Raw genomic sequence first — 24,554 nt, 5'->3', positions numbered from 1 at the left:
ATTGGAGGTTGTTTGGAAAAGATGTAAAAGGGGAGGGGGGAGGTTATTTATTTATTGATTTATTATAAAAGATTTAAGTTAATTAGTTAAAAATAGATTTTTTAATTATAATTATTTAAAATTATTATTTTATACAAAAAGTGTCACGTGTTCTTTTTTAATTGGTTCTATGCCATGTCAGCAACGTGTGTATTATACATTCTTTATAATTTTAGTTGACTGTAAAAAAAAAAATCAAAATGACACAGTTAATAGCTGGTTGAGGTGCAAAAAATGAACAACGTCCACTTAAGGTGCCAAAGTGAAAGATGATGCCAAGTTTAGGGGATTGTTGATGGGTTTGGCCTATATGTTTATATATACATGCAAATATACATTTCTGTAAATACATATGCCGATATATATGTATGTTTTTTACCTTAAATATATATGCATCTCTATATGTCTATTTATTTTATATATTTTTTAAATATGTATATGTTATATAGATATTTATCTTTTAAAAATAAAAAAAATAGAGATAGAAGAGTAAAAAAAAATGAAAAAAAGAAAAAGACAAATGAAAAAGAAAAATCTAAAAAAAAGAAGTGAGAAAAGAAAAAAAAAAGAAGAAAAAGAAATAGAAACTAAAAATAGAAGTGTAAAAGCAAAAACAAAAAAAAAAAAAAAGAGAAGAAGAAAACAAAAAAAATGAGAAAGAAAAAAACAAGAAAACGAAAAAAGAGAAAAAGGAAAAATAAAGAAGAGAAGTAGAAGAGAGAAAATAAAGTGGAAAGAGAAAAATGAAAAAGAAAAAGAAACTAAAATAAAAAAATAAAACGATAAAAAAATGAAAAAACTACCAAGAAAAAAAAGTTAAAGATATAAGAGAGTGATATTTTGAATATCATGAAAATAATAATCTTCATAATTGAGTTTGATTTGGAAAAGAAATCTACTAATTAAAATAAGAGTAATTTATGGGAAAGGAAAAAAATTGAAAGAGGAATCCAAGTGATTTCAAATAATAAAAGGTAAAGTAAAAATCAATGACATGAAAAAGAGTACGTTATATATGGTAACTTCTCAAAGGCATTAAGTGGGGGACCACACTTAAAATAATATTACGTTTGCTAAACAATGTAATTTCATTAACGTGTTACTATTTTTCATAATTTAAGTCTTAAGTATGCTATTTTTTGTAGTTTTTCCTTTTTCTAATGATATTATAATATTTCATTTATTTGTTCTCATTTTAAAATTTGACACAGTTTATGAAAATTCCTACGCACACCACTGGATACATAATAATAAAATCTTGTTAAGTCCTTAGTTTTGACAATCGACAAACCATCTATCTTGAGACCTGGTTCATGAAGAGTCCTGCATAGTGTTTTGCTGATAATATTGCAACTACTCAGGGATCAGGTTCATCGCGTCTACTCTCCTACACTAAGTCAGTATTACAGTTGGAAAAAGTACCGTATGATAGGAAGTAGGCGGCAAAGCTGCAACACCTTTTTGGCCTAGCCAATTAGAAGCATCCTAGATTTTCTTATCTCATATATATGGAACATGATACAACAAGAAAACCTAAGTTTCCATATGCAAAAATATCAAATCTCTCTTTGAAGCAAATGTTTATCAACCAAAGCCTCACTTGCAACAGAGATCTACTTAGTCATCATTTGTATCTTAAGCTCTTGTTGTGTTTGAGTCTTTGTGTAGTGGTTTGTAAATGTTTAACTTACTTCTCGATGTCCACAGATTGTAAGTGTATATTATGTGTTTTTGTTGTTGGTTGTGTCAGCTAGAGTTAGTTGACATTGAAACTAGAGTTAACTCGTAATTGATTCAGTTAGAGTTAGCTACTTCAGTGTGTGCAATAGAGTTATTGCGTCAGAGTCTTGTAATAAAGTTATTGTAAGTTGCTAAGAGTTCAGAGGTTAATCCTGAAACCATGGAGTCTGTATTCGAGTTTGCTTAAAGATAGTGAAGTGTTTGAAAATTCTACGTGGTAGGTCGTGGTTTTTACTTCCCGAGTAAGAAGGTTTTCATGTAAAATATTGGGTGTGCATTTTATTTAGATAAAAACCAAGTCCCTAAGTTGGTGGGCGATTCCTACAATTCTTCAAATCGAAATAACAATTAAAACTAATATTTTATTAAAGTATCAGTCAACCACTCAAACAAGCTGAGCTGACACTACAACAAGGCATTACCCATCATTTTCCCTCTAACTTCCCATGGGATGGAAGTCTATCAACAGAGAAGATGCAAATAAAAAGAACCAATTACTAAATTCAAACGGAAACAACTCTGGGGCAAATATAATCTCGTAGTGGATTCTTCATCATAACAGTGAATTTGATCAATGTCACCTCTTTCCAGAGGCTTCCATTGAAAACGCCAAACCAAATTAGCCACGAAATATTCCAAGTGAAGTATAGCCAAAGCATAGCCTGGACGTATTCTCCTCCCTGCGCCGAATGACATCATATTGATATCCCTACTTCCTGTTATATCAAACCCTTCGTTATCTCATCCTTTCCCCATGTAGCACAAAGTGACTCGGTGGGTGCCGCCTAGGACCTTCCAATACCACTGCTTTCAAGTTAGGCATTTTTTGCAAATCTTCTTCCTTCACCACCTCTTCTGTGAACTGATTGTCTCCCACTACACTGGCAATTTCTTGATATAGTTTTTCCTGAATGGAGGGTTTTTTGACCAAGTTGGCCATAACCCACTCTAAGAAAGTGGACATCGTATCAGTTCTGACGCTTAGAAATTCACTACAGAGGCTTACGTTTTCTCCATGATTGAGGTTCCTGTTTTCCTCTGGCAATGCCAAATTCAACAAAGTATCCACATAAGACGCTACAAATTCATCATTATGCTCGAGCTTTTGTTCTTTGGCCTTGCTTCTTGTGTCAATCAGAGGAATTAAGATACTTCCTGCTCTTGTTGTAGTTCAATGAGTTCCTTCCAGCGATTCCTAAAAATTATTTTTCCAACTCTAGAAAAGAAATTGAGTATATTGAATCAATGGAAAACCAGGACGAACTTGCACAGTACATTTTCAATTTGTTTGATTTGAGGTTCGTCAAGTTTGTCCCTAAAACACATCAAGACAAGAAGACAGAACATAGCATACTGAAAATGATTAACTAACCTCAAAGAATAGTCTTAGGGGTGACAGAGCTGTTGAAGGAAGATACCCAACACCTAAGATCTCACTTTGGAATAGGACTTGACGCGAGAAGGATGGAGTATTTCTAAAGCAAGGTTTCTACGAAGGAGCTGCGTCTGGTGCCGTAGGGGGCAGAGAAGATGATGCGCTGATTACTATGAAATGATTTCTTTCAAAAGGAAATGATTTGAAAGAAATTCAAAATGCAAAGGAAGTTCTGCATCAAAACTTCAAAATGAAAAGACCTTGGAGAGCTTAGATACTTTCTAGGAATAGAATTTGACAGGTTAAAGGAGGGAATTTGACGGTACAACGGAAGTATACTCTTGAAATGATCTCCAAGTCAGGTCTGGTAGGTTCAAAGCCTAGAGAGACTCCAATGGAACAAAACCTGAAGCTGACCAGCATAGAGTTTGACACATCACTGAATGTATAATTTGGAGATGATGTTATGGAAGACAGGGGGAGGTATCAAAGGTTAATCAGTAAGTTGTTGTACTTAACTATCACCAGACCAGATACTCATATGCAGTACAAAGTTTGAGCCAATTTATGCAGGCTCCAAAAAGATCACACTATGATGCTTCCTTGAATGAGGTGAAATATATAAAGAAACAACCTGGTCTAGGACTTCTCATGTTCAGTTGTGATACGAGTCAAATGGCCATCTATGCTTTTGAAGACATCATTGGAGGCTAACGCATAAATACTCAAGACTTGGTCACCTCGAAGACACAAGAACATGCATGGAGGACCCGTTTTGAGCATGACATAAAGCAGACTCGTGTGTGGAAGATTGCGGGGGCTTACCTTTGATGCCAACCCGAGACCACAAGTGTTAAAGCATGACCCCACGATTTTGGAGCATTGAAGAAGCACCCTTCATTAAGGGTATTTTGGGGATTACACTTATTGGAAAGACACTCCATGGCTGCCCCATTCATTGAGGATATTTTGGTCATTTTTCTATGAAATATAAGCTAGCCTATAAATAGTCTTCTATTAGGTCATTTGCTCTTTGAGAGTGTAGTTCTTAGTTTAGGGCTTGGAAAAACCATCTTTAGTGTAGGACTTGGAAAAGCCGATATTGTATGTTGCTTAGAAACAGTGGTTGAGAGGTGAAGTTGATTCCCTTAGCGGTCACCGCAAGAAGATTGGTGTTTGTACTTGTGGATTTTAAGGGTCTTTACGTTTGATACACGTTTGGATTCTTGTTCTTTGTAAGTCCTTATGTCATCTAGCCTATCCTTTACTTTTCTTACAATATTTGTGTTTGTTTCTTGTTCACAGTTTTGTGTGTCGCTGCCGAGGATGAATTTCCATCTTGTTCTCAATTGTCTTTGTGTTGGCTGTTTTTGTGTTTCGTGATCTTTCCGTTATCATTTGGTATCAGAGCAAGGATTGATTTTGTTCCAACAAAATCAACCTTGGGCTTGTTAGTTGAAAAATCAAACAAAAAGAAGTGTAGAAAAATCGAAAATCTCAAGAAAAGAAATCTAGCCCGTTTTTGTGGTTGGGCTGAAATTTGAGGCTTAGATTTAGGAGATTTTAGTGTGTTTTGTTTGTTTCTAGTGTTAGGTTCTTGTTCCCTAACACTAAGTGAGTCTAGATCTTGGATTTGAGCTTAATCCGAGTGGTGGTTGAGTTGTTCACCATTGTTGAGTTGAAGGTTGAAGACACTAGTAAGGTGAAGCTCGAAATTGGAAGCGTTGTTGTTGATATTGTGGCTTGAAGAACGTGTGGTCGTGTTGTGGAGTTTAACGTGAGCAAAAGGAAACCAAAATCATTCAATTTGGAGTTCATTTGGTTTAGTTTCAATCTTTTGAATATTCTTGTTGTTCTTCATGTTCATCATTTATTGTTGAACAAGAACATTCAATAGGTGTGATTTGATCTTAAAGAGTGGAGAAAAGAGTGGTCTTTTGTTAGTCTTGAAACATATCCCAAAGAACATACAAAAGAAGAAAGGGGAGAATAGGACTTTCAAAAAGACTCATTAATAAAAGGAAGTAAGGGCACATACCAAGACAAACAAAAGAGGAAATGAGACAAAGGCTTTCAAAAAGGTGTCTTGCCAAAAAGGTGCAAGGAAAGTCAAAGTCTTTTGAATTTTGAAAAAGGCTCCAAGTCTGGTGTTTTCCCTCCCTCAGCTGATTTTTCACTCTTCCAAATTAAAATTTGATCAGTCCAAATTGCAAACTACCATGTCACCAAATTGCCATGTCATCAAAGTGCCACATCCAAAAACCTTGAAGCTAAAATATCAGATTTTAAAGTTTCTTTTCTTTGTTTCGTTAGTTTCATTTCTTAATTCTAGTACTAATTAGCAACTAGTAATCACTTACTAGATTGTGAATTATTTTTTGAATCCATTTTCGTCGTGTCTTTGTTATTTGTGTGCTTTCTTGTTTTAAATTCGTCGTAAATTTTTGTTTCAAGTTCGTAAGTAGAATTTTCTATTTTGTGTCTTGAGTTGATCAAACAAGAATCTATTCCGGCCGCTAAGTAGGATTGACATCTTATTGATTACCGGAGTATAAGCAACTTTCAATATTCGCCGCTCCAATTGTGAGGATCACAAAGGTGAGTGCATACGAGTGTTGGTGAGAAGCTTCTACTACTTATCTTGTTTGTTCATTTTGTAGGTACAAGGAGGTATAAGGGGAACATGTCTTCGATAGCCGTGGATTATTGTGACTACGACATAGGAGACTATGATTGTAGTAAAGGAATTTTATGGCTACGAAGTTGTTGGAGATTATGGGGGCTATGAAAATAGCTATGATCAAGGCACAGACAGATTTGAGGGTTACGGGTTTGAGGGGGAAAATGAGGTGAATGAAGCGCCTAGTGCTTATAGTGAACATGTAGATGATGAAGAGCCTTGTGATGGTCCTTATGATGAAGTTGGGACGTATGGGGGGTCTTACACTTCCCAAGCTGAAACTAGAATTGGTGTAAGGTATAAACCTTTCATTTGCAAAGCTTATGAGAGCTATGGTGAGAGTGCACGTGTGGAGTATGAAAATTCATATTCTTCACCTTGTAGTACTTTTTATCAAGGTCGACATGGTGTGAATGGTTGTACTAGCTATAGTGGAGGTTGTCCCACGAGAAGAAGAGGGTATGCATCTCCAAAGCCGAAAGGGTACCCATGTGCCTTACAATGTTGATCCAAGAAGGAATGTTCACTTCGAAAAGGTGATCATTTGTGGGATACCGGGCTGCCTCATTGTGCTAGATGATAGGTGCTATAGGAACTATATCTTTCCATCCATGGTTGACTATTTGGGGGTGTTTCGAGAACACCTTTACTTGTTCCATATTCCTTGGACAGGTTTAAGGTTACCGAGAGGGTGAAGATTGTCTTCTCCCAATTTGAATACCATGAGGAGGTATGGTGCGATATTTTTTCGCTTGACATTCGGTCATGTAAGCTTGGGTGCCAATTGGTTTGCACAACATAAAATTTCAAATGTGCAAAATTGGCCTAATGTTGTAAGAGACTGATGAGGAAATCATCTCATGACGTCCATTCTGCCCAAGTATCAAAGAGACGTGCTCACTTCAATCCGAATGAAAATGAGAAAAAAGATTGAGAGGAGTAAAGGTGTGCAAGGTGGCAATCCAAGAGTGGAAAAATGAGAGGTTGTGTGTAGTGAAGTGAGGGGATTGCGACCAAACCGTGCTAACTATGTTTGTCCTCCTATTTTTAAGGACAATTGTGTAGGCACCAACATGGCAAGCGAAGGCGCACAAGGCCAAAGAGAAGTTGTTGTCGAAGCATGTGGGGAACCTTTACACCACGGCAAAGAAGAATCTACTCAAGAACTTCAAGGTAAAATAGCTTAACTCTTACACCTTTGTGCATGTGAATGATGATTGTGTGGCTAGTAGCCCTTGAATGTGAGTAGTAGCTTACCTATTTGTGAGTCCACTGATTCTTTGCCACTTGTTGATGATGTACATGTTGTGAGTATGGATACACTAGTTGATCCTATTGATGACCGAATCGACTCTTCTTGTAAGATCGATTTGTGTCCACCTAGTGTTGAAGCCATTGTGTTGAGTGAAAGTACACCGTCTTGTGAAACTTGTGTTGATCAACTTATGTGTGAAAATTGCCCATGTGATTAATGAATCTCAAGTGTGTGACGGGCTTGAAAATGTTGGTCAAAAGAATAGGAGTGAATCCGTGAGCTGAGTCTAATGTGTGCTTGGTTCATAGGGAAAATCATGTGCTTGAAACATCTTTGAAACTTGATAATGCACTTTTAGAGAGTGAGTTTGCTTGTTCCAAATCTGCCCGCGGGATAGATCATACTCTCTTTAGGTATAATGTCTTGTTTAAAGATGATATAATCACTCCTAGTGAACCTAATGGTGAGAATGATGGTATGGCTTGTCTTGAAAGCTATAGCCTATATGCTAACCCACTATGGTGTGACAACATTCCTTCTAAAGGTGGAAATCTCTTTTCAAAAGATGAGATTACTCTTTAAGGGTAAGAAATGTGTAGTTCTTCTTGACAACCTGAGGGCAAAGATGTCATTGACTCCTTGGGGTAATGTCTCTAAATGTGCATCCTTGCGTAACACACTTGTGCTTAAATTGCATGAATCCCAACTTGTGGATGCCAAGTTGTCCATTTGATTGAAGGAAAAAGTGTGTATGTGCTTAAATGCTTTGTCTTCACCCGTGCATGTCTTTACACTTAATTCTTTCCTATACTACTAATTCTTTCCTATACTACCTCTTTGCCTATCATGACATCCATGCTAGTTTTGGGTTTGCATTAAGTAGAGGTAGGGGTCTTGTTGGTTGGTCCACTTGTTTGAATGACAATGCTATGTGGGATTGGTGGACTTTGAGACAAATAGTGGCACCACGTTTGATGAGGCCACTTGAAAAAGTAATGAAACAATTGTGCCTTATGGTTCCTAAGACAAAGGTAGCCTTACCTTTTGGACGTAGTGATACCATTAAGACCTTTGTAGTTTCTTTATCTCTTGATACTTGTCATAGCCATTTCCTTTGTAACATTCTTACTAAACTTTTCATGACGAAGACAAAGGATTCGTGGTTATATCTCAAGTATGTACCACTTTGGCATGATGATGTTATTTGTTTTATTAACCCTAACCCCCATTCCATGGGGAAGTTGTGCTTGTTTGTCCTTTCTTTAGTTTTGTAAGGTATGGATTCGAGGTTGAATCCTTTTCAAGAAGGGGAGGATGATACGAGCCAAATGACCATCTATGCTTTTGAAGACATCATTGGAGGCTAACGCATAAACACTCAAGACTTGGTCACCTCGAGGACACAAGAACATGCATGGAGGACCCGTTTTGAGCATGCCATAAAGCAAACTCGTGTGTGGAAGATTGCGTGGGGGCTTACCTGTGATGCCAACCTGAGACCACATGTGTTGAAGCATGACCCCATGATTTTGGAACATGAAGAAGCACCCTTCATTAAGGGTATTTTGGGGATTACACTTGTTGGAAAGACACTCCATGGCTGTCCCTTTCATTAAGGATATTTTGGTCATTTTTCTATGTATGCTCCTTAGTTTTTGATGATGAATATTTGAAACATTGAAAGTTCTCTCTCTTTGAGAGTGTAGTTCTTAGTCTAGGGCTTGGAAAAGTCATCTTTAGTATAGAGCTTGGAAAAGTTGATATTGTACGTTGCTTAGAAACGGTGGTTGTGAGGTGAAGTTGATTCGCTTAGCGGTCACCGCAAGAAGATTGGTGTTGGTACTTGGGGATTTTAAGGGTCTTTATGTTTGATACACGTTTGGGTTCTTGTTCTTCGTAAGTCCTTATGTCATCTTGCCTATCCTTTACTTTCCTTGCAATATTTGTGTTTGTTTCTTGTTCTTCGTTTGCTACCTCTGCGGAGGTAGTGGTATGGACTGTGTACATTTTACCCTCCCCAGACCCCACTGCGTGGGAATACACTGGGTTTTTTGTTGTTGTTGTCTTTTTCTTGTTCACGATTTTGTGTGTTGCTGCCGAGGGTGAATTTCCATCTTGTTCTCGGTTGTCTTTGTGTTGTTGGCTGTTTTTGTGTTTCGTGGTCTTTCCGTTATCAAGTTGTGAGACGAATCAGGTAAAAGCTTTTTGTGACTCGAACAGGCAACTTGCCCCATGTCAAGGAAATCAGGTACTGGATATTGCATTAAGCTTGGACCATCATTGATCCCATGGAAAGCTAAGAAACAAATTACTATCTCTGGAAGCTCCGCTGAAGTGGAGTATAGAAACATGGCACATGCTACTGCAGAGCTAGTTTGGTTGAAGGGGCTGATAACAGAACTTACAATGGATGTGGAGTTACCTATGACGCTACACTGTGATAATAAAGTAGCTCTACAAATTGCTGCTAACCCAATTTACCATGAAAGGACCAAGCATATAGAGATTGACTGTCACTTTATTAGGGAGAAGAAACAATGAGGACTAATCAAGACAATACACATTGGTAGTCAAGAACAACCAGCAGATGTGATGACTAAAGCACTGGGACATCAACAACATGCTTATCTGGTTTCCAAGTTGGGAATGAAAGACATATACTTCCATTCTCAACTTGAGGGGGAGTGTTGAGTTGCAAAGTTAAGTACAAAGTAGCTGGTTGTAGATAATTTTACTTAGTGGTATTTATGCATATACGCTTCTAGAATATTCTAGAACAACAACTAGGTAGTTAGAGATAGTTAGTTACAAGATATTTTCAGCTGGTGAATGAGTTGTATAAATAGACATGTATCAGCATTAGAGAACACTGCAAAAAAATTTCTCTTTCTACTACTCTTTACAGAATTCTCTCTATAATTGTTCTACTCCTTGAGATTCTCCATTAATGGTGGATTATTTTCCTCTACTTTCTTCGGTTTAACAGGGGCAAATATAATCTCGTAATGGATTCTCCATCATAACAATGAATTCGTGTTTCTCCGACAGATCAATGTCACTTTCCAGAGGCTTCCATTGAAAATGCCAAACCAAATTTGGCCACGAAATATTCCAAGTAAAGCATAGCCAACGCATAGCCTAAACATATTCTCCACCCAGCGCCGAACGACATCATATTGATCTCCCTACTTCCTGTTATATCAAACCCTTCGTTATCTCATCCTTCCACTAAGAATCTCTCCGGCCGAAACTCCAAGGGACCCTCCCATACATTTGGGTCTAAACCCATATCCGCAACATGAAATTGATGGTGGCTTCCTTGGGATGACATAGCCGTTCAGTTCTACTTCCTCCATCATCGTATGTGGTAGCACAAAGTGACTAGGTAGATGCCACCTAGGATCTTCCAATACCACTGATTTCAGGTAAGGCATTTCTGCAAATCTTCTTCCTTCACCACCTCTTCTATGAACTGTTTGTCTCCTACTACACTGGCAATTTCTTAATATAGCTTCTCCTAAATGGAAGGACTTTTGACCAAGTTGGCCATAATCCACTATAAGGCAGTAGACGTCGTATCAGTTCCGGTGCTTAAGAATTCACTACAGAGAGTTTAACATTTCTCCATGATTGAGGTTCCTGTTTTCTTCTGGCAATGCCAAATTCAACAAAGTATCCACATAAGCCACCACAAATTCATCATTATGCTCGAGCTTTTGTTCTTTGGCACTGCGTCTTGCGTCAATCAGAGGAATCAAGATACTTCCTGCTCTTGTCGTAGTTCAATGAGTTCCTTTCAGCGATTCCTAAAAATTATTTTTCCAACTCTAGAAAAGAAATTGAGTATATTGAATCAGTGGGAAACCCAGGAGCAACTTGCGCAGTACATTTTCAATTTGTTTGATTTGAGGTTCATCAAATTTGTCCCTAAAACACATCAGGACAAGAAGACAGAACATAGCACACTGAAAATGATTAATTAACCTCACAGAATCGTCTTAGGGGTGACGGAGCTGTTGAAGGAGGATACCTAACACCCAAGATCTCGCTTGGAATAGGACTTGACGCGAGGATGGAGTATTTCTGAAGTCAGGTTTCTACGGAGGAGCCACCATATGGTGCCATAGAGGGCAGAGGAGATGATGCGCTGATTACTATTGACAATTGAACTGATGTGTACAACCTTGGCCGGTCAAAGAAAACGTCTTTCTGGACTAAAGCTTGGTATGCTAAGGAGTGGCTGGATACAAATATGACTGAACGAGATGTAATATTGAGAGTGGTGATAGGACCATACTTAGGCTTCATTTGTTTTTATTAAGATTTAGAGACATCTGCATCTGAATGAATGTATATCTGAATGATTAAGATATTGTCTTCAAATCTGAAAACTAAATGGTTAAGACTTTGTTTTTCAATGTCTGAATATACAAAATTTATTTATTTGCATATATAATAAAAAATAAAATTCAAATAAAAAATAATTATATCGAAATATTTAATTTAATACAATAAAATTATTATTTAATTGAAAAATATTTATATTTGTTAGTGATAATGGAGATGGTTTGTAATAGTGGTGGTGATAATGATTGAATTTAGTGATTAGTAATATCGATGGTGATAGTTGTGGTGGTATAGATGTTTGGTATTGTAGTGACTGTTATGATGGTGACGATGTAGTGGTGGTGGCAGTGATGTGAAGTCGGTTTATGTTAGAAGTTGGAGGTGTTGATTCTGATAACTTAAAAATGAATGCATGATGGCTGGCGATGTGTTGGTGGTAGTTGGAGATGTTGTTAATTAGCTGTGATGGTGGAGATGATTATTAGTAGAGATATACTATAATGATGATGGTGGTTGAAGCGGTGGTAGAGGTGGAGAAATTGGTGACAATGGTGGTGGCCGAAGAATGTGTGGATGCTGATGATGTGTTAGTGGTAGTTAGCGGTGGTGCTAGTTGTGATAGATGAGTTGATTATTAGTTGGGATTGGCCAATAGTGGTTGATGATGGTGATGGTGTTGGCATTGGCATTGGCGTTGACGGTGGTGATAGAAGCAAATATAATTAAAATAATGAAGGTGGTAGATATGGCAGCGAGTAGCGTCATGAAAATGGTTAGTAGCAATTATGATTGTGAATGGTGGTTGTGATGGTGGAGGTGGAGGTGGTGATTGGTGGCTAGGTGGCGGCGGTAGAGGCAGTTAGTGGTGGTGATTGATGATTATGAATAAAGCGGTGGTGAGTATTATTTATATCACTTTGAACAAGAATAAGGGTAATAGAACCCCCAAATTTTAAGTGTCTTTTTGCAATTTCGGAATAACTTTAATGGTTTTTGTCTTTTCTTTAAGAAAAATGGAGAATATAAAGGAGGATGAACATATATCAAATGATGAAATTGACAAATAAAAATAAATTATTCCATTTAAAATTAAATTTATTGATTTGAAATATGGGCTTTAAGGATGCAATCCAAGCAGCACAGCTGGCAATTGATGTCCTATATTGGTGGCGATTGAACTAGAAATCTCACATCGTTTGCACACCTTGACGAGTCAATTCCTTATATTGTTACTCAACTTAGGAAAGTATCTCACTAAAGTCATTTATCTTTTTTCTGTTCCAATAATGTCATTCAACTTTGTATATTTTCCTTACAAATTAATAATTGCTAAAATAGTCCTTATTTTTTAAAAGAAAATAACCAAAATAGTCTCTTAAGTTAATTTTTGGATTGAAATGATCCATGTTCTTTAACAATAAGAAATACTAATAACTTTTTAACTATAAAAAATAGTGTGTATAATTTTAATTCAACTTCTAGTTATACTATTAAAATATGTATTCCACCAAAAAAATGTGATTGATACTTAGTAGTTCAGTGCTAAAATAATATTTTATATTTATTTATTTTATGATTAATTTTTATAATCGTTCAAATTTAGTTGTTAGTTTCTTCTAAAAATAATTGTCAGAAAATTTATAATTCATATAGAAGACGGTGAATTTCTTCAACCTCCTGCCTCTCTAGCTAGTAGAAAAACAACCATATATAAATATTTTAAGGAATTTCTATAATAAGTTAAAATATTGACAAAGTACATCACGATAATATCATAAATCAATCAACATCAAATAAAATTAGAAAAATTCATATAACCATTGTGTAATTAAAAATGTTAAAAATTTTACATATTATTTTTGATTTGGGAAAAAACTATATTACCTCTTCAAATTGACTTTAAAAACTAAATACATCTCAAAATTTTATTTTATTTTTTGCTTTTTAATATTGTGATATATATTGTTAAATTTCACTACTTCCTCCGTCCTATTTTAGTTAGTCGTCCTACTAAAAATAAATGACTCATGTTTGTTGATCATGATCACTTACTAGATCAAAATAGAATCAATTAATTTTTTTCATGATACCCCTACAATTCATAGATACATTAAAATGTGAACAATTTCAATTTCAATATTCATTGCCCATATCATTAATATTGCTAAAGAGTAAAATAATAAAATTTTCATTCAGTTTTTAATTTCTTAATCACTGTGTAAAATGGAGTGCCCAACTAAAATGGGATAGAGGGAGTATGTAATGAAGTAAAAATGAGAAATGTAGTTCAAGGCCTATTAATATTTAAGTAAAAGAATAAAGACTATTTAAATTCACGGTTTAACTTAAGGGACTATTTTGCTCATTTTCCCCACAAAGAATAAGGACTATTTTAATAATTCTTAGTTTGAGAGGAAAATGTATAAAGTTGAATGATATTATTAAAAAAAAATAAAAAAATAAGTGACTTTAGTAGGACATTTTCCTAAATTAAGTGACAATATGAGGAAGTGACTCCTCCTTGACCGGCTGAGCTATAACTGTTGACTATGTCAAGAGTGTTAAGATTAACTGTTTATCCACTAAAACCAATATTTGACCCATATATACAATATAATTTTCGGACAAAGAATGTTCAACTAACCATCCTTCCACCATTGTAGCTCCACCACGGGTTACATGTTAATTTTATGTGCTTTCGAGAATTTTCGTTTTCAAAAAAGTGAATATCATTTTGAACACAAAATTAGGGTAGAAAGATTAAGGCCTCATTTGTTTGCATTTAATGGGGGTCTAAATCTGAATGATTCAGACTTCGGACCATTAACTGCATTTATTTTTCATTAAGATTTTGACTCTTAATAGATCTGAATAGGTATTAATCATTTAGATCTGGAACTGAGTCTTAATCACTAAGAGGTGTTTTTGTGTTGGATAATATTCACCACCATTCTATCCAAAATCATGAGTCACCACCACTAACCACCTCTGCTACCACTACCACTGTCAACCACCACCACCATCACAACCCCACTATTCACAATCATAATTGCTACTACTCACTATTTCAGCCGCTACTATATCTATCACCTCTTTTATTTTAATTATATCCGCCGCTATCACTACCGTCAATACCAACGCCGCCAACACCACCACCATCATCAACCACTATCGGCCAATCTCAACTACTAACCAACTCATCCATCACAACTAGTGTCACCACTAACACATTATCAGCATCCACACATTCTTCAGCCGCCACCACCACCACCATTGTCACTGGTGTCGCCACCTTAACTATTGCTTCAACCACCATCATCGCTACAGTATATCTCTACTAATAATCAATTCCACCATCACAACTAACAACATCTCCAACTACCACCAACACATCATCAACCATCATGCATTCATTTTTAAGCTATCACAATCAACACCTCCAACTACTAACATCAACCAACTTCACATCACTACCAATCGCCACCATCATAACAGTCACTACAATACCAAACATCACTACCATCATAACTATCACCACCAATTATTAATCACTAACATCAATCATTACCATCACCGCCACTATTACAAACCATCTCCATTATCACTAATAAATATAAATATTTTTTTCCAATCAACTAATAATTTTATTGTATTAAATCAAATATTTTTCGAGTATATAATTATTTTTTATTTGAACTATATTTTTTTATTATATATGCAAATATATAAATTCTGCATATTCAGATATTGAAAAACAACTAGTCTTAACCATTCACTTTTCAAATTTGAAGACAATATCTTAATTATTCAGATATGCATTTCGATCCAGATGTCTGAATCCTAATAGAAACAAAATGCAGCCTAAGTCAATCCTGAAGGATGAAAATATATAACAAAGAAGTTCCATGCTTATTGTGATCCAATGGTAATACAAGCTTTCTAGAAACCTAAGTGTGATGGGTAAAACACTAAGTAGCTCCGACTATTTAAAAATGTTGTCGTACCCGTGTCACGTCCTCCAAAGTTGCCCAACTTTTGAAAAATCCGACATGCATCTAATGACATTTTTGAAGAGTCCGAACAACATAGGTAAAACACATAGGTGGAGAGTCAAAAGCTCAATAAACATCAAATATTTGCAAAAAGCAAAGGCGGATTCAGGATATGAAAAGACAAATAAAGAGACGATTCAGCAACTAACCAGTTAAGAAACAACATCATCCATTTCAGTTATCAGCATCCTAAACCTTGAGAAAACCTAAAGTTGTTTGTAAGAGATCCATTTTGTAAGCATGGTTAAACATTCTAAAGGTTTCCAAAGAGGAGCAACATGGCCTGATCCCTGAAAAAGATGGCACACAGTACAACTTTACACACTTAATCCACCGAATACAGCTAAGGAACTCGAAAAATAATTGGAAAACTAAAAGAGGGTTAAAGAAAATAATTAAGAGTGAAAGTAATGTCGAGTAACTTACCTTCACAGTTGCAAATGTCAAATTATTAGAATAAGTCTTCGTGTAGCTACAAAAAAATGGAAACAAAAGATGAAACAACTTAAATTTCTCTAATTAAGGTCAGAAACAGAGGAAAAAGCATTTGATTACCCACCCAGCAACTTGGCCATTTACAATCCATTTCCGCCAATCATCGATAACTGAGTAGTTTAGTGATCTAATCCATGCTTCAGTTGAAATAAAGGGGATAGTCAAATCATGATCACCACTGCAATTCCATTTGTTTTCCGATTCAGTAAATGATAATGATGACCATGTCCAGCAATAGATAAGATCATGAGATTGCGAATATAACAGCATAAAATGTAGTTGTCATACCTGTATATAAGTGACCTATAACCTTTAGCGCTAAGGTTGGTGTGATATGGCACAACATTCTTGACATTGTATGTAAAAGATAAGTCTCCCCTGCATCGTGTCCAATGTTGGATGGTTCCCTAGAATTGGACTTTTAAATTAATTATCACTTCATTTAACTCGTATGCTTTTATCAAGACAAGATAAACCTTTCGGACATGAAGAGCCTCTCGAACGCTGTCATCATTGGCCCAATGAATAGAAAGCTTGCGCCAGTCCTCCTGCATGGCCAAGTCTGATTCAAGTTATTATTGTAGGAATAAAATATTCATGTGGAAGATTTGAATACCTTCACTAATTAGTCTGCAATATTGAACATCTAAGGAACCCAACCAAAAAATTAATATCTAAAACTATAGAAAAGGAATTTAGAATGTAGTTTGATACTATATAAATGTAATTATGGATTATGAACTCTTACAAGACATTTAACTCCGGGAAGCACCATTGAATTCTTGAGGTTGTGGAGCTTCGCATAATGGGATGTTCTCCAGCCAACTGATCTGAATCTCTTTAACGAAACACGATCACAAATAGGCTCTAGAATATGCTCTTGATTTACTCCCTCGCATAACTAGAAATGCATGGCTTGTATAAATTTTCATTTGAAATGAGGAAAATGGTGGCAGCACCAACAATGAAACAGTGTGAACCTTATTGAATGTCTGAACACTATTAGAACAAGCTGAATTTTCTGGAGCTATATTCTGATATTCTCCTCTACAGTTGGACAATAACACCTACAAAGAACCAAAAAGTTTTAAGAGTCAATGGGAAATGCAATAACAGCAATGAAAGTGATGAAGAAATTGCAGACGGAAGATTAAAGCAAAAGAAGGAATAGCTTACCTTGTACAGTTCATCAGATAAAAGTCCCATACCGTGAGCAAATGGGATCCTATAGTTTAATTCATCTGGATTAATCGTCATAGGATTTCCAAGTATGTAACCCTACAATATGTTACCAAGTTCAAGAAAAAAGTATGTAATCCTACGATTTTTTTCAAGTATGAATTGACATAAAAAATATAACAATGAGTGGATGTAGTCAATTTAGGTCTTCACATCTCATGTTATATGCTTTAGAAAAGAATCAGATGGTACAATTCACAAATAACGCGTCCATTTGTGGTCACGTAGACAGAGAGTCCGGCACATACAATTCTATCATCCTTAGTATTTTCCTACATCATTGTCTCAACACATGCACTTAAACTTGGCTTGGATATAGTCAGTTGTAATGCTGTATGCATGCATGTGCGGTGGTTTATTTTTCTCATGCGAATTTGAGGATGCTACATCCAAACTTATTAGAGAAGTAAGTTCCTTTTCTTATAAATGTGACAACAGTATTAGGATATACTGAAGTTTAATCTAGTGGGGAGCAGCCCCATAGACAGTGTCATCAATTCTAAGATGATAGATAATTTGGCATAATGAATATGATTGTGTCAAATTTTGTTAAGTGACATTTAAGACGGAACACTTTAAGATCAAATTTTCTATAAGAAAACCTCTAGTATCTGACAGGAAATTAAGAGACTACTATAAGATGCATACATCAGAAATGTACCTCAAGATGCTAATGGCATACACACAAGTGACTGAAGTAGGCTGCAATTGTCAAGGACCTCGTGTTGCTACTGTACATTTAAATACTAAATGTCTGACCTATTATACAAGTGTTAGTCGCATCCTACTTAGTGTAGGGTGGTTGAAATGGAGTCTCGCTTCGGGAGTCTTGTGTGATAAGAAGGGGCTTCTTAAGCTTAAAGGCAAGTTCTACAGCGGAGTGTTGGCCAGTCAAGAACTCCCACATCCAAAAGTTGAAGGTGATGGAGATGAGGATGTTGAGATGAATAGGTGGACTTACTAGGAGAGATAGAGGAAATGAGATTATTCGAGAGAAGGTGAGAGTGGCTTTGGTGGAAGACAAGATGCGGGAAGTAAGGTTGAGATGGTTCGGGCATGTGATGATGAGGTGCATGGATGCCCTAGTACAGAGGTGGTGAGAGGTTGGCTATGGATGGTTTCAAGCGGGGTGGAGGTAGGTTGAAAAAATATTGGAGGGAGGTGATTAGACATGACATGGCAGTTACAGCTTATGGAGGACATGACCCTTGAGAGGAAGGTGTGAAGGACACGAATTAGGGTAGAGGGTTAGTGGGTAGGAGTGCGTCCTTACTAGTAGGAAGGAGTGCTTTGTTTGTTCCTATGCCTGTAGTCGTAGTGTTATGTGTGTGCTTGGTAGTTTCTTGTTCATGGTGTTTTGGTGATGTTTGTAATTTCGGATAGATAGTTTATAGTATTACTTTGTGGGCGTCTTGTTTCTTTTATTATCTAGTGGTGTGTTATCCCATTTTGTTGTTTGTTTTTATGTTTTTTATGTTTGTTATACGGTTATTTGTAGTGAGTCGGGGGTCTATCGGAAACCACCTCTCTACTTCGTTTGCGGTAGTATGGACTGCATACACTTTACCCTCCCCAAAGCCCACTTTGTGGGAATACACTGGGTATGTTGTTATTGTTGTTGGTGTCCTACTTAGTGATTGTTATAAGCAGTCTTGTCTTAGTAATAACTGTTGAAGTTTGTGAGATTCTCATATAGAGGTTTAAATTGTTAAAGAGAGCATAGTAGTCGTGCTGGTTTTAACACAACATTTCTAGAAACTGAAGTTGATCAGACAACCTCTATGGTCATCAACAAATGAATATTTGACAATCTTATTTTCCTCCCTGACGTCTGTGGAGATTGCACAGCAAGAGTTTGACAGAAGGAATCCAACGACATGTAAGAAACTAAGACAGAGGAGAGAATTGAGAGAAACTAAGATTTATTATTCCCTCAAGCTAATTGGTTTAAATAGTGAATGTGTAAGTGCAAAAATAGGAAAAAAGTATTTTGCCTACACAGGAAAGAATTAATTCTGACTAATCCTAAATAGTATATAGTCTCATTTACAACATTCTTAACAGACATATCGGCGAACCACAAAAATCCATTTTTTGTTGTTGTTCATATGATTGAATTTTCATTTCGTTCTTCTTTTGCCCCATGACCCCATGATTTGCTCCATCTCTATTTCCCATCGATAAATCTAGTGTCCAAGTTTGTTTGATTGCACAAGTTAACAGAGGAAGTTTGGCAAAAAAAAGAGTTTTTCAGTCAGCCACATCCATATGGTAGATCTTATGCCTATCTAAGTCTCCTATATGGCACCCCTTGTCAAGTACATGTGTACACCTTTTTTTATTAAAAGGATATGGGTACACACACAGCATATGTTTAAGGCAGTAGTGAGAGACTTCAAAATCACAAACCTTAAGATTAATCACTGGATTGGTCTTCGCATCATTCCCTGCATGATTAAAACTTCTAATGAATGTCAAAGTAAATTACGTGTAAAGCAGAAGTGCATTGAAATCCTTATAACTGACTGCAAATGGAATCCTTGCACAGTGAAGAGGGAACATTAGGCTGCTTATAACATATACATATGCATACATATTTATATCAATACATTGTGCAAAATTTCTGCGATGAAGAACCTACACTAAAACATGAAACAATACAGAAAGGCATGTTACATAAAAGTGCCCTTTAACTTGGCCTCATCTGGAATCTATGCCTTCCAACTTTGGGTGTGCACAAGTAGACACTTTAACATGTATAAAGTTGAACAAGTAGGTGTGACACACGCATTCATTACCGAGCACTGCGCTACAAAGAGAAAACTATCTCAACAGTTGCAGGATGGTTTAACTCTTTGTACTTAGAAAACTTGAATTGCTAAGCTCTCAGCTGTTGCGAAGAGTTGGGCAAAAGTTTGTCTGTGGTGACCAAGTATTAAACCACACTGGCGCAAATTCGTTTGTGGTGATCAAGAAACTAACCCATATGCCTGTAATGCGCATGTAAAACCACTTGTTACTTGTACTCAAGTAAAACAAGAAGTTAATCATATTGGAACCCCTTCAAGTTGAAGGAAGACTGGATTAGGAATCACGTTGTTGGACGGAACTAGCATAAAATCTGAGTTTGTCTACTCTTTGGATTCTTTATTATTCTGATTATTAAGAGCTAGTAACTTATTTTCTAGGTTCGCTCTAACTACTGCTGTGTTAAGATTGTTCGAACAACTGTTTTCAAACTGTTGAAAGTTCTTAATTCCTAAAAAGAAGTTGAAAATGTATTAAATACTCAATTCACCTCCCTCTTGCGTGTTTTATCACACTCACACTGTCTTCCTAAAGGTAGCACAAGTACGTCTGTTGCAGCCTCATAACAGAACACTAGCAGTATCAATCTCACTTTGCACACAAAGTCATACTATCAAATCAGATGCAGAAACTTCTCACAGGGGAAAGCAATAAGGCTGTATTTGCAAGGAAAAGTCTCAAAGTCACTTTAGCCAACAATACTTTCTTAAACTACGATATCCTGTCCAAAGCAAGCGCATGAGCTCACATTCCTTGGTATGGAGTAGATAGATGATACAAGAATAATCGTAGATATGGACTTATGAGAGTGCGTGTTGGACCCGAGACTTGGTGTGTGCAATTGAAGTGTAAAAGAGGCCCAAAATGCACACTAATACCGTCCAAACACTACACTTAATCTACACTTGATGGGCGCCCATCACTTAAGGGCCTTTTGGTCATTTTAGTTTCTATTATGTAATGTACTATATAAGGAACATTGTAGGGTTTCTTTAGTTAGTTTTTGGATAATGTTGCAAGTCATAAGAACACAAGTCCTCTCCCCTTGGAGGCACCGCCAGGTCAAGAGCTAGTGAGGAATCACTAGTGATTGTATTTTGCTTGGAAATGTCGAGGCTTGAGAGGTGGAATCCGATCTTGTGTCACGTAAGAGATAGGTTTTTGTTGTGTGTGGCGTTAAGGGTCCAAGAGTGGAATAAGCTCTTGGGTTCTTAAGATTATACCATCAATTGTCTATCTATCTATCCCTTTGTTTCATTGTAATCGTGTAGTGTTGTTCTTGTGTTCTTGTAGCCATGTGTTTGTTGTTCTACAATATTGTTATTGTATTCTTGTTGTTCAGCACGTTATTGTAGTGTTGTTGCTGTTTTGGTGTGGATATACATGTTATTATCTCACTATTGTGTAGCATTCTCGGTTTTGTATTGTGTTGTGTACTGTTTTTGTGGCTATTTTTGATACATCCAAGTTTGTATCGTGTCAATATAGCCCTTACAACTTGCTATCCTTGTCATTGTTGTAGTCTTACCAATCCTTTTAAGAGCACATGAAACAGAGAGCCTAAAAGATACCATCCACACATAGATTAAAACTTCTATGTTTCACAATCAATTAGTTGGCGCATGAATGAAACTACAATGGAGCACACATGAACTAATCATTAATTATATCTTAATATCGGAGATATAATCTCTGGATATATGGCAATTGATCAAACTACATAGAGATCCCTTTTTTAATAGGTCCAAACTGCCATAGAAATCTGAGAGTAGTATTTAGACAAATTCAATTCATAATTGTAAGACTTTATTTAGTTGTGGACTTCAAAATTTGAGGATAGATGTTGTAGCAAATAATAATTATACGAATTCAAATCTATAATGAAATTAGAGCAATGAAGAAGACAGCAAGATTAAATTAAATTCTTGATGGCGAAGTCAAAGTTTTAATCCATTGAAACCTTACCATTTGATATTGTTTGAACAACAATTGGAACAGTTGTCCCAGAGTACGAGTCACCGCCAATATATATTGGACTTTGTAGGAACTTTGAATGATTAGCCAACCACTACAAAATGCTCATACAGATATTAGCAAATTAATGCAAAATGTAGAAAATCAAATTGTGCAAGATTAATGCAAAAGCTATATAATTTCAACTATAATGGAAACTTTTCAAACCCAAACAAAAGAGCACAAAGAAACATAATGGAAATGAAAGATTTACCTTCCGAAGAAATTGGTAAGCATGTTCGCCAGTTTGTAAATTATCTGTATTATTTGCCTTTTCTGTTGTTGCATAAGAAAATCCGGTCTTCACAGGCAAATCTAGAAAGATTATGCTTGCCACCTAAACCATTTCATTTGTGGAAATTTCAACAATCTGGAATCATTCAAATTTTATATGTATTTCTTAAAGAGTAAGGTAAGTGTTCACCTTTGTCCATGAATGGTTATTCAATGATAGAGTAGGTAAATCACCATTATACTCCATATCATCAAAGTGCAGAGGACCTAGATGTTTTAGCAAATAGAATTGATTAATCTATTTCATATCTAGTTTATACTTTATAAATTAAAAAAAAAAAAACAAAAAAGATGGTGCTTTTGTTCCTACTTATTTTGTGGAGACCCTCCCCCCTACAGATTACCGATGTGCGTCATGACGAAAAACATAAGAATGGTATGTGAACTATCAGATCATAGGCGTTTGAAAGAAAAACTTAACATCCATCTCTTGGGTTCTCTCCTCTGTTAAAAATGAAAATATCGATACTGGGCAGTTCATTGAGGGGTTTAGAAGTAAACATATGGACTAGTTGAAGGGGGTTCAACATCTACTATATATACATAAAAATATTTTTGACCGTATAAAAATAGTATAATTTTCCGTCGAAGGGGTTCGAACCCCCTGATTACAAGGTGGATCCGCCACTGATACTGGGTTCTACATCAGTGTTCAAGTCCAATTCTGACATGAATTCTTCCGCTACACCAACTACCTTTGAATATGTGTTGATCCAGAAATTTAAACTGTAACTATTATTAGTATAGTATAAACAAAAAAAGAAAGAAAGGAGAACCACTTGTTGTAACCACTAGCAGCAGAGAAAAGAACTAAAATAGTATCCTAGTTGAAAACATACAAATTAAGTAAATACTACTACAACATCTCTAGGTCCCAGCGAGTGTAGTGTGAAAGTAGATTACCAAATTCCATAGTCAATCCTTCAAGTGAAGAGCAACCGGGTCCACCAGTGATCCATAGTATAAGCGGGTCGGTTTCAGGATCCGACTCTGACTTCACAAAATAATAGAAAAGTTGCACTTGTTCACCTTCACCAACTCCTATATATCTGAAAGTACCCAGCAGTGACTCAACAAATAATGAAATATATATATAATATCTTGTAGAAATAAGAAAAAGAAAATACCCTGTATCAAGTTGAAAAGGAAGAAAACCGAAGCCTGGCAAATACTTGACTGAGGAAGTGGATACTTCATGTGACTGTGGAGTTCTCTCAACTGAAAGGAAGATGACGTAAAGGAAAAATAGAGGGTATCCATATTGTAAATAACTCAACACCAAAACCAGCTTTCCCACTTCCATTTCCCCTGCTCAACACTCTGCGCTTTCTGCTTTTTAGTACCTACTTATTGTTCTAGTTTGATAATTACCCTGTCAAAAGGGCCGGGCCGGATCACCCCAAAATCGACCCATTTTGTTACCGCCAATTCTGGGCCCTTGGTCCGGTATTGGGCCCAACAATATTTGTTTTAAAACAAATTGGGACCGGCCTGGTTATACACAGGTCAAATCCGGTCAAGCCTAAAAAAATAAATCAAAATTAAATGTTTTTTTCAATATATCCACATATATACATTTTAAATACGTTAAACAATATAAATATAACATATATACGTTTAACATATACTACTTTAGAATACATATACATATGCATACATTAAATATATACTGCTTTAGAGTGTATAGTAAATATATACACATATATATGTACAATAAAATATATGTACTACTTTAACTAATATACATACAACATATACACACTATTTATACACTACTTTAGAAACATATACAAATGTATATGTTAAATATATAAACTTCTTTAGACTGCATTTGTTTTTTTTTTAATATTGAGATGTAACACCCCACATTTCGAACTAGAAATCGAACTGTTGTTCCTACGTGTGTAAGCTTTAATAGAAATTATTTCCAAGTGAGAATAAGTTTCACGATCTATATCCTTGTGTTTGAAGTACTTTTGAGGTGAAAAATCTTCATAGGAATCACTTAGAGCAAAGTGAGCTAAGAGCCTTTGGTTTGGACAATTTTTGGTATTCGATTTCATAAGGATGATCTTTGAACGAGTATAACTTTATGAATATATGGAATTTGGCAGATTAAGACCCACCAAATTGTTGATAATTGAAGTAGCTTTCCAACGATACCAATTTCGCCTTAATCCGATACCCGAGTGAAAAATTATGGCATTTTTCGTGAGA

At 36.0% G+C, this 24,554-nt stretch overlaps 1 protein-coding gene and 2 pseudogenes across 6 annotated transcripts; all 3 read right to left on the bottom strand.

Moving 5' to 3' along the window:
* Window positions 1-2,121: 2,121 nt before the first annotated feature.
* Window positions 2,122-2,950, bottom strand: LOC107864995 (annotated as a pseudogene).
* LOC107862938 (serine carboxypeptidase-like 2) lies at window positions 2,122-23,712 on the bottom strand. Of its 6 annotated transcripts, none has more exons than XR_001672061.2 (16): window positions 23,465-23,681; window positions 23,241-23,386; window positions 22,468-22,544; window positions 22,258-22,380; window positions 21,996-22,098; window positions 19,632-19,669; window positions 17,160-17,261; window positions 16,964-17,050; window positions 16,732-16,884; window positions 16,460-16,531; window positions 16,272-16,390; window positions 16,048-16,161; window positions 15,915-15,960; window positions 15,638-15,778; window positions 15,441-15,491; window positions 2,122-2,995 (listed from the first exon to the last, which is right to left on the bottom strand). XR_001672061.2 is itself a non-coding variant. In XM_016708655.2 (14 exons), the coding sequence occupies exons 1-14, from the start codon at window positions 23,638-23,640 to the stop codon at window positions 15,695-15,697; spliced, it is 1,440 nt and encodes a 479-aa protein (XP_016564141.2). In that variant the 5' UTR covers window positions 23,641-23,681; the 3' UTR covers window positions 15,540-15,694. The 6 variants fall into 6 exon arrangements, 1 of the variants encoding a protein (XP_016564141.2); XR_007053719.1 differs by having other exon boundaries at window positions 2,122-2,974; XR_001672066.2 differs by lacking the exon at window positions 15,441-15,491 and having other exon boundaries at window positions 2,122-2,727; window positions 23,465-23,712.
* Window positions 9,813-15,491, bottom strand: LOC124897107 (annotated as a pseudogene).
* Window positions 23,713-24,554: the final 842 nt, after the last annotated feature.

This window comes from Capsicum annuum, chromosome 3 (assembly GCF_002878395.1).
Source record: "Capsicum annuum cultivar UCD-10X-F1 chromosome 3, UCD10Xv1.1, whole genome shotgun sequence".
Classification (NCBI taxonomy): domain Eukaryota; kingdom Viridiplantae; phylum Streptophyta; class Magnoliopsida; order Solanales; family Solanaceae; genus Capsicum; species Capsicum annuum.
Note: the sequence above shows the minus strand (reverse complement) of the source record. Positions and strands in the feature narration are given on the sequence as shown.